This window comes from Gambusia affinis, linkage group LG11 (assembly GCF_019740435.1).
Source record: "Gambusia affinis linkage group LG11, SWU_Gaff_1.0, whole genome shotgun sequence".
Lineage (NCBI taxonomy): Eukaryota > Metazoa > Chordata > Actinopteri > Cyprinodontiformes > Poeciliidae > Gambusia > Gambusia affinis.
The window spans coordinates 28945813-28956614 of record NC_057878.1 but is presented as its reverse complement, the minus strand read 5'-3'; the positions used below and the strand labels follow the sequence as shown (position 1 = coordinate 28956614).

At 41.1% G+C, this 10802-nt stretch overlaps 1 protein-coding gene across 6 annotated transcripts in view; it reads right to left on the bottom strand.

Annotated features, from left to right (window-relative positions):
* Window positions 1-774: 774 nt before the first annotated feature.
* The window catches only part of glsb (glutaminase b), a 32072-nt gene continuing 22044 nt past the window's right edge, over window positions 775-10802 (bottom strand). For 3 of the 6 annotated variants that reach the window (XM_044132096.1, XM_044132100.1, XM_044132099.1), the window contains 9 exons: window positions 10562-10628; window positions 9747-9797; window positions 9441-9617; window positions 9231-9362; window positions 8470-8562; window positions 3624-3685; window positions 2424-2500; window positions 1911-1974; window positions 775-1841 (listed from right to left, as the gene is read on the bottom strand). In XM_044132096.1, coding sequence (XP_043988031.1) covers window positions 1697-1841; window positions 1911-1974; window positions 2424-2500; window positions 3624-3685; window positions 8470-8562; window positions 9231-9362; window positions 9441-9617; window positions 9747-9797; window positions 10562-10628 — 868 coding nt within the window. In that variant the 3' untranslated portion in view covers window positions 775-1696. Of the gene's footprint in view, window positions 1842-1910; window positions 1975-2423; window positions 2501-3623; window positions 3686-4563; window positions 7765-8469; window positions 8563-9230; window positions 9363-9440; window positions 9618-9746; window positions 9798-10561; window positions 10629-10802 lie in introns of those variants that run through there. The other 3 variants (XR_006372156.1, XM_044132098.1, XM_044132097.1) reach the window with 3 other exon arrangements.

Here is a 10802-nt window from a genome sequence, read left to right as displayed (position 1 = left end):
ATACAGCAAAACAGAAGTACGAACACTATTGATATCCCTGTATTACTAAGGATGCGATTAGTTTACACCATCTAGTGGTTGGAGTGTGAACTGCACCTGATTTATTGAGTGAAGTTAGAATTTCACCAATAAAACCAGTAAATAATCTTAAACCTGAGCTGGAATATGAATCAAAAATATAATTATGCTTACTGAAGTCTTCCACATACAGTAGAAGACATTCATTTAATTTTTTGGGTTTTTTAGTAACACTAGGCAGCTAAGGAATGGAAACTGGCTATACTGGTATTGGTAACAAAAATTAAATTAAACATTAATGAAGCTGGAAGGAAAATAATTACAGTTAAATATTTTTTACAAACTGATGCATAAAAACTACGACAGCATAAAGATAAATTTCCACCAAAAAACCAAAAGGTTTGGAGTTTAATTCAAGAATTTTTTATTAAAAAAAAAAAATCAGGAAATTTTTTGATTAAGAAATGCAAACACTTTTTGAGTTTCAAAGGTTGAACATTTTTGACTTCTGAAATTCCAAGTTTTTATCTAGAAAATAGCTGAGATTAATTTAAAAACGTGTTTTTTCTTTTGGGGCCTGAAATTTTCTTGTTTTTTCTACAAAATTTAATTTTTTTTGGCAGAAATTTCCAGATTTTTGTTCTTTCTTTGTGTGCCTATGACAGCCCCTGGAAAGAGATTTTCTGACCTGTCATTCAAAATGACTAAACAAAAAAAAAAAAAAAGAACAGCGCCACCTTTGGTCTGGAGTCGAAATGCGACCAAAAACAAAAAAACTTTATTGTAAATTGAACAAATTACACAAACATGAGTCTCATAAAGTCTCTGTGCATCGACGACGCCGTCGTCATAAAATACATTCAGGATGCAATCATCTGACGTCAGAGGAGCCGCGCGACGTCTGCGGCCATCAGCCAATCAGAGAACAGATACCTGGAACAATTTACACCAAGATTTCACATAAACTCACATAAGCAGAACCTGGTTTCTATGACAACGCAATAGGGCCATGGTAGGTAGACAAAAGGAGTAAATGCCCACCAAAACAAATTTGACATTTATCTCAGAAACCTTTTAGAGAAAAAATTCTGAGTTTGAAAAGTCAAAGAATTTTCTAGAAAAACATTTTTATCTCAAATTTTCTAGAAAAAACAGAAAATTTTCTGAAAATGTTTCGAACTGAAAAATGTAGACTTCTCAAGTTCAGAAATTTTTGTTTTTCTGCATTCCTGAGATTTTATCGAACAAAATATATATATTTTTTTTTCTACAAAATTTCTGATTAATCTAAAATTTCCGGATTTTTTTCTAGCAATTTTCAGACTTTTCAAGCTCAGAAATCTTCCTGTTCTAGAAAATTTGAGATTAAAAATTTCTGAGATTTTTTGAATTTTTCAAACTCAGAAATGCCCATCTCTTTTTTTCTGATTAATCTCAAAGTGTTTTGGCTGATTTGTTCTCATCTTTTTGTTTTCCATCTGGCCCTGATACTGTCGTAGGTTTCTGATTCCCATCCCTGACTTGATATATTCGTATTTATATAAATATGTGTAAATATACTGTAAACACTGGGTCACAGACGCTGCATGAAGCTCACACACACACACTACATCAGGAAACAGGCGGAAACACAAAGCAAAGCCACTAGAGCGGGTTTTCTCCGGAGGATCCGGCGGTTCTACAGGAGGCTGTCCAGGTTCTTCTCGTTGCTCGTCTTGTCAGAACCGTCGGTCGGGTTGTAGTTCTCCTGGTACTGCTGCAGGACGGCGACCACGTCGTGATGGCCGAACTGCACGGCTTCGTCCAGCGGGGTGTTGCCCCACCTGGCAGGAGGACAGGCTGGACTCAGAACCAGGCCGGACCGGGTAATGGACCTGCTGGACGGGACTCACCTGTCTTTAGGGACCGGGTTAACCTTGCAGGCGTCCAGCAGGAAGCGGACCACCTCCAGGTGTCCTGAAAGCAGACAGAGACACTGAGTTCTGCTGGGTAACTGAACAACAATATGGCTGACAGATTTATCAGCTGATAAATTGATTTAGTTTTTGTTTCAAATATGTAAAAATCCTGCCAAACTAGTGGAGTGACCATCCCTGTGACTGTGGAGTGAAAACCCATGTCGTTTTTCATTTTTAAGCAATTTTGAGGCATGATGGAGAAATCTGAAACTGCGACTCAGCAGGTTGTTACTAGGCAACCAAAGAATGACCGAGTTGCTAAGTAACCAAAGAGCAGGTGAGTTGATGCCACCCAACTTAGCTTAGCTAGCCGTGAGAGGTTGCGCGGCTAAAGTCTTTCCTCTGCATGCATCTCCCAGAATACTGTGCGGTCCTGGCTCGAACTTAAATTAATGTACTTTCAGAGATGATATTTTAGATTTTTTAAAGGTTCCGGTTCCGGTTTACCTTCAGCTGAGGCGACATGGAGTGCCGTCCTGGAGTCGTAGTCCCTCTGCTCCATGTCCATGGAGGACAGGGCGAACCTGAAACACACAAACACGCGCAGCCGTCTTCAGCCGGGGTTCTGACCCGTCGGACAGAACCAGAACCCGTCACAGGTCCGGGTTCTGAACTGAACCGTGTCGGCCGGGTTTATGTAATCAGAACCAGTTTGGTTGGAGGTAATCGTCTAAGCTGCTAAATCTCCTATACTTTGTTGTTTGAGGTGAAATTGGGTCACGTAGACCAGCAGGAAAACGATCCCAGATCCAGAGAAAACTGGTTATTTAACTTCCGGAAAAAATATAATCTAAAATAAATCTTAGAAACTTTAATATAATTTTCATTCCTCTGAAAATTATATGTGAACTTCTGACTGGACCTGCAACTTATCGTCATATACTTAGCTAGCTCAGAGCTAAATAGCTATTATGCTAACGCACTTGCCGATAAACGGAAGTGGACTATCAAAATAAAAGCTGGGTCTTGAGAAACTGCTGCTGGTGAGACGCTGAGGCATCACTTTTACCAGTCATTGATAAAATCAGCATTGCAATTAAAACGGCTCACCCTTGTTCTAAACAAATGTAAATGTTGGAGAGGAACAGAAGAGTAGAAGAGACAATAAAGAGGTGACATGAAACGATCCTAAGCAGGAGATTATGAAGCGGTCCCCAAAACCCACCTTTTATTGTAAATAAAAGGTGGGTTTACCAACTTCTGCTTGTTGGCAAGTGAATTTGCATATTACCTAAATATTTATCTCTGAACTACCTAAATATTTAGCTTGCTAACTATTTTGACCTAATTTGAACTAATATTTAGCTAGTTAAATAGCGCCTTAGTGTTAGTAGCTCGCAGCATCAATGGCTCCAAACTAAATATTTAGCTTGCAGATTAAATAGTTATTTGATTTGTACAAATTAATAAATAACATGGAAATTAAACTTTAGTCCCTTCCATCATCCCCTTTAGACAAGCTAATATTAAGGACGTTATTACTGCCAATGGATCATACATACAGTCATAAAGTAGCCTCCGGTAACATCCATCAAAAACAGTAGACATGCGCATTGTGTGGCCACTAGGGGGCGGTATAGCGCAGAGCTTCTTGGTTGATGAAGTGAGTAAAAGCTTGATGTTGGATTCAGCGGGAGGAATGCTCACCTCCTCAGGGCGGAGACGTCTCCTGTGAAGGCAGCGAACAGCAGGTTGATGACAGACTTCACCTGAGGACACAACCACAGACATCAGCTCCACAAACTGATGGCTTCCGGGTGGTGGACAGACCGCTGCAACATGGCGGAGACGGGATGATCCGAGATGATCCGCCTCAACATTAATACAGTAAACTGTTTGTAAATATAAAAATCCGCATGAAAACCAACAAGATCAGTTTTGTTCACCTCTAAATTTTACCTTCTTTGAAGCTTTGAAATTAAAACAATAGAAATTAATCCGCAGGATGAACATAAATACTGTATGAAGATGGAAAAATCACTCTTTGTGCTATTAAGAAAAACCTCAGTGCGTGAAATTACTGAAACATCCAACAGGCTGTAAAATCTGACCGTATACATTTAAAATGGTCATGATGACGTTCTGGATTCCCAGGAGAAACTTAAAACTGGTTTATGACATTTCTGCTGGTTTTAGTGGAGTTTAGCCTCGTTATAAAACCCAGCTGTCATAATCATGGAGTCAGGATCCCCAAAGCTAGTTTTAATCAATCTAAAGTGAAATAAGAAATCCATATTTTGTTTCAATTTTCAGATTATTTTCATTTTCTGTCTAGAATGAAAATATTTGGATCATTGTCAGTATTTGACTTCTAAGAAAAACTCAGATTTAAATGTAAATAAAGGAATCAATTCATCCAACTGTCTGTTCATCCAGCAGCTCTGCTCTCAACTCCTCCCTGATGGCTAATCAAAGATCAACTAAAAGAAATGGGCCCAATAGCAAACCCTGCGGAACCCCTTAGTGATGTAATCCCTGAAGCTCCGCCCCATCCATGATGACCAACACAGCTTCAAACACCCAGTAGGAACTGAACTCTCTTTATCCCTGGTGGGTTAAGTTAGAGTTGTGGAACAAAACAGGAAGCTGATAGATAAGAGCTTTATTTTATTTAATACACAAGACAAAAATGGCAAAACAAGAAAAATCAAATGAAAACATAGACATCATGTCTGCTCCAATCAGCTGACAGGACAGATCATGGATTCATGGAGACTTTATACACAATCACAAACATAAAGACTTGGAAATGTAAGGTTTCATTTCTACATTTAATATTTATTTTCACAATTAAAACATAAAATCTTTGGTTTGAGTCCAGAAACCTCACAGTTCCAAGTCAGACAGAAGCAGAAATGATCTTTATTCATCCAAGTTGCATCTGTAGCGACCATTTCATAAAGAAATAAAAGGTTCAGCATGAGAATCAACATAAGAATGGAGAAAATAAAAACATCTAACAGTCTGTACAAAACTCAGCATGCAAGATGAGAATAAAAAAACCCCAAAAAACAAAATGACATGAGCAGAAAACAAAACCGATGATTTTCATGAGAACAATCAGTAACAGATTCAAAAGCTCCGCCGGCGTTAAGCTCACACGGTGAGACGGTTCATGAATCAGATTGGAGGGAAAAGTCCATTTCAGAAAAACAAACAGGTTTAAAGTTACAAATTTAACTTTTTATGACCCCAAAGGATTTTAATGGAGCACATCATGCAGAGTAGAAAAGCAGAAAGTCAGCAGAATTTAATTGATTCCTTTAAAAACAAATAAACTGAGTCAACAGATGATTTCCTGAGTTCCTCAGGGATCCATCCTCAGACCAGTTCCTTCCTTCCTAAAGAGATTTAAAATTCAATCTACACCGATGATACTGTGAGTTACAATTCTGCAATTTAACTTTGGGCTTCATTTTGGTTAAAGTTTTGCCTTTTACAGTGAAATCCTGCTGTAACCTGATTTAGCTTCAAATCGTCTCCAAGGCGCCTTAAAGCAGTCGAGGCTTTTGAGTCTTTATCTACAGAGAAATAAAAGACAAAAATAAAACAAAAGGGACAAAATAATAAATGTTTTCACATATCAGATTTTTTTGCTCCAGCAGCATCTCTGTCTGAGCTCAACTCCATCCTGAAACCAGTTGAACGGCTCCAGCACCAACTGGTGCAGCAGGCCTTTCACCTGCAACACCTTTAGGTTCCTGCAGGGGGCGACAGCAACCAGCCAACTTTCCATCCAACAACAAAAGAAGCCAGAAAGCAAAATACAGCTGCTGCTCAGAGCAACAGAACGGATCAGTAATACTGAAAGCACACTGCAGAACCGGGACAGAACCAGAACCGAGACAGAACCAGAACATGGAATAAAACGCTGCTGCCATTAAAACACCAACAGCCATCAAGAAGAATCAAATCTTCTGATAATTTACAGAAAAGTGAAACAATGAACAGATTTCAGCTTGTTGTCCTTTCTGATCATTTAGTTGACCTCTGACCCTAGTGGAGGATCATGGGACATGAAGAGAACAGCATTGTGCAGAACTCTTCATCCAGACCAGGTTTAGTCAGACTTTCCGAGGATCTTCATGTTCAAACAGGTTTTGATTCTCAATTATAATTTTTTAATAAAATATGATTTTTGGTTCATGCTGCTTTTTAAATGAGACTTTTGTGTGAATGATTTACGACGCCAAAGCAACCTGCATGAAGAAGACCCGGGTCTGGAAAAACTCTGAAAGACTGGAAGGAAATCAAACAAACCCGAACCGGATCAGACTGGACCGGGACTTTGTCGCAGAGTTTCCTGTGAAACTTTAAAGCCTCGTTTCTGCCATTATTTATAAAGCGGAAAAACTTCTGTAGATTTTCTGTAAACTTGTGGGATTCAGAAAGCAGCCAAGAAAAACACAGAGTTAACCTGGAGCGAAAAGGAAAACCTGGAGCGAAAAGGAAAACCCGGAGCGAAAAGGAAAACCCGGAGCGAAAAACCTGGAGCGAAAAGGAAAACCTGGAGCGAAAAGGAAAACCCGGAGCGAAAAGGAAAACCTGGAGCGAAAAGGAAAACCTGGAGCGAAAAGGAAAACCCGGAGCGATCAGAGTTTCAGCACCGACTCAATGACAACGGAACATTTTTGATCAACTGCACCTGCATGATTATTATTGTTTTACCTTTCTGGAAAGTGTGGCAGGCATCTATCTGCATTCAGCCCAATTTACTCTGATGTCACCAAATAAAATTCAGTGCAAACCACAAAAATGTTTTTGTTTCTCTGCAGCGTTGGTTTTTAAAAGTAACGACTCAAAATAAAACTAAATGCCTGCAGCAGTTAAAGAGGCTGTGCACTGCTGCTCAGTTGGCTTAAAGAGACCAAATTAAGCTCTTTGAAAATATTTTGCTCACTAAAATGATGGTCAGCCACGGTGTGGATCCAACTCATCCAAATCTCACAATAAAATGTTCATGATTAAAACTAAGATCATTTAGTTTTAAAGATCTTTTAAACTAAGAGTTTAAATGAAAATAAAAGCAGAGAAATCGACTGGAGGTTCAGGATCTACTGCAGGAGGAAAATATTAACAGCAGCTGATCATTAATACTTCAAAGTTTTATGGATAATTTACTTAAATATCATAACTAAATAAATTTCATAGCTTTAAAATGACTTTTCTGTAAAATCCAGCAATTTTCTAACTTTCTAAACAAGATCAGAGCCTTATTTTCCTAAATCTTCATCCAAACTGTCAGTTTCCAGAGATTAAAACTTTTTCCAACAATAACTGAGCCTCCATGCAGAACGCATCACCAAATAACACTTAGATTTTTGTGCAAATATCATCTAAAACTAAAATGTTTCTGCATAACTGCATAACTGTCCTCATTGGCTGCTGCTTCTTTGCCCCGCCCATTGGAGGCGGAGCCTCTTGTTGACAGAGAAACCCAGAAAACCCGGCCTGTTCTGCAGAATGTGGAGTGAGATGAAGCTGATAGTCGGATCTCAGATTCAGAGCAAATATGAACCAAATGAAACAGTAAAAAGAGCTTCCAGCTCGTCCCCATAGCAACCGCTTCACAAGCAATAAATAGTGGTCTACATGGTTTATAAATATAATATGGGGTGGAGCAGGCGGTGGAGGTCAGGGGTCACTCGGCGACTTTGTCCATCCTATAGACTACAGTGGTGGAGCTGTCCTGGTCCGTCTCCGTGGGAGACACTTTTTTCCAGAGCGGCGCTTTCAGAGCCAGCTCCTGCTGCAGGCTCTCGTAATCCATCGATCCGAAGCTGTGCTGCTGTTCAATCGACACGGATAATCAATTAGTCTCATTACCGATCGCTTGATCAGCAACAACAAAACACCTGCAGGAGTTTTTCATCAACAGTTCGGATTAGAGCCACGCGGCTCCGCTGGAGCCCTTTCAACACAAACAGCCGAGGTCAGAGGTCACCATGAACACAGCCAGGAGCTACACATACAGGCTCACACACACACACACACACACACACACACACCCTCTGGTTCTAGGGCCTCATCTAAATATTTAACAAACTAACTAACTAGTTTGCTCCAAACTAAATATTTAGTTTGAAACTGGCATTGAAAATTAATGAACAGGTAGAAATTTGAAAACTGACCCCATTTTCTCTCATGAAAGCCAAAATAATCCAAATTAATTTTTTGATTAACTGCACAAACGACCAGCGGATCTACCTGACGGTCTGACCGCCTGCAGGATGTAAAGCCTCTTCATGAGGGAACCCAGAGGGAACCCAGAGGGAACGCCGTCCAGTAAACCTGACCCGGTACCAGAGGGTGTGTGGATACTTTTGAACCTGTATGTATAGTTATGACCCTTTGCTGATCCCTCCATGATGAATGGATGGAAATGTTCGACCAGAGAGGCTTGTTTGCTTTGGGGCGGATCACAGAAACACACACTGCGGGTTGCCGTGACGACTGACGCGGCGGTAACGCGCGGCGTCCTGCAGGTCCTTACCCTCTGGTCGCCTCCCTCTCTGCGCGGGTCGTGCTTCTTGGTGAAGTGCCTCAGGTTGTCGTAGTTGTGGAAGTTGAAAAGTTCAACCAGATCCTGAAACGACAGGAAGCCGTTAGCTTAGCTTCATGCGGGACGCTAACCATTAACCGGGACGCCATCCTGACTAAACAGCTGCAGTCCATCGCCGTCTGGAAAGTTTCCATTCAATACGGAGGATTTTTAAGGGTTTGAGGTTGAAAGATACAAGATTCTACAGACTATGAATCCAAATAATTTGCTTAACGTCAGAAATCTGGCCTGGTTAAACGAAACTAAAATATAGAAGCAAAACCATTTAATGTCATCAACTATTATCCTAGAGTCTGATGAGAGTCTAGAAGCTGAAGTTCTGGTCATCATCGTGGTTAGATATGTTTCCTTTCAGGAAATGTTACTAAACTTTTTGCTAGTTGCTTTCTTGGAAAAGAAAAGCATCTAAATCTGTTGTTAAAAACAAAAAGTCACATTTTTTGCTCGTTTGTTGACCTGAAAAGCTGCTAAAAGTAGCAATAGAGTCTATAAGTTAGCATCAGTGGTTCTGTTGTCTTGACCACACCCCCTCTGCTCCGCCCACGGGGTGGCCACGCCCCTCACTTCTCTTGGCTCCGCCCACTTTTGGTGGACTGTTTCAGACGGCGTCGGGGGCGGGGCTAAGCTTTCTGATCAGGTCAGTTAGTAATCGTCCTGCAGGGATACGACCGGCGGGCGGGTTCTGTCCGTACCGTGCAGAACTGAATTCCTCGGACCGAGTTTCCCAGTTTGTCCAGCGGCGGCGACCAGCACATGATTCCCATCACGTTGGGAACGACCAGCAGGATTCCTCCAGCCACCCCGGACTTGGACGGCAGTCCGACCTGCGGCGGAGAGCAGCAGAGCGGTTAGAGAAACGAAACCACCTGGAGCGGATCGGGTCAGACCGGGTCGGGCCTCACGTGGAAGGCGAACTGTCCCGAGAAGTCGTACATCCCGCAGGAGTGCATCAGGCTCAGCGTGTTCCTCACCGCCTCCGGGCTCAGCACGCGCTCGCCCGTGATGGGACAGATGCCGCCGTTGGCCAGCGTGGCGGCCATGACGCTGCCGCTCTCAGAGGTCACCTCGATGGCGCACAGCTGGAGGCAAAGAGAAGAACAGTCAGCAAACAACACGGAGGACAAACATGAGCTGAAGAAACTGGTCTGACCTTCAGGGAGGAGAATAATAACAATATTCATATTTTACAGTTTTAACTGAAAACTCACCTGGAAGTAAAGGTCCAGCACAGACGTCATGTCGGTTCCTTCAGGGAAACACTGCAGACAAATGTTAGACAGTTTATCACCAGAAAAACTAACAACACAATGAAATATTCATCAAACAGCTTCATAAAGAAACCGATTCAGTGAAATATTACGCTCCGAAACTGGAACAAAGTTTCTAAAAGCCTCCGTGAAACTTTGTGATGTTTGTTTGGAAACAGGAAGACGACGGATCTCTGAGTCACAAAATATTAGCAAATGTTCAAATGTGACAAAATGTTGGTGTAGAAATTTACCTTGCATTTACTTCAATGACGAGAATAAAATAAAAACCATGAAGCTAATCTTGAGTCTAATCTCTGGATCCTCAACTCGCTGTGAGAAACTTTAATAAATGAAAAACAAACTTGATTTGATCAGAAATGCTTCAGTTACAGCCTGGTTATGTCAAAGTGAGACCTCCTGTTTATAAACCAGCTTTATTTCATAATGTATGCATGATTTTGGAAAGGTGTTGAATTTGTTATTTTGTGAATATAACATTTATTTCTTCATTTTAATCTTTAAAATTGAAAAATTTGGTCAATTTTGTCTGATACATTGTTTTAAAATATTAAATCAAAGTATCCAGCTGCCAGTTTGATTTTTGATTTAATTACTGGTGAGGATTAAAACGTTCCTCCTGATCAGACAATCTGTTACGTTCACCAAGCGTGGATTAAAACTGCGTCGCCACAAGGATCAACTGTAACATATTGTGCAGTTTTTCAGTGTTTCCACAGTTTAGTGAAACTCCCTGATGTTAGCAGATGGCCGACCTTCTTCTCCTTCAGGTAATATCCGATGGCGAAGTTTCTGTCTCCAGTCTCGCGCTCCGACTGGAATCTGTCAGAGGGCAGAGAGCCGCGTTACAGGGAGCATGGTGGCGACGGGCAGCGCTGCCAAGCGGCCGCTAGCGTGTGACACTGTGTTGAACTTTCAGAAACACGGCTGTAAATTTGACTAAAAGGACAAATTTATTCCTGTAAATGAAATGTTGAAGTGTGATTTCTCCCTCTG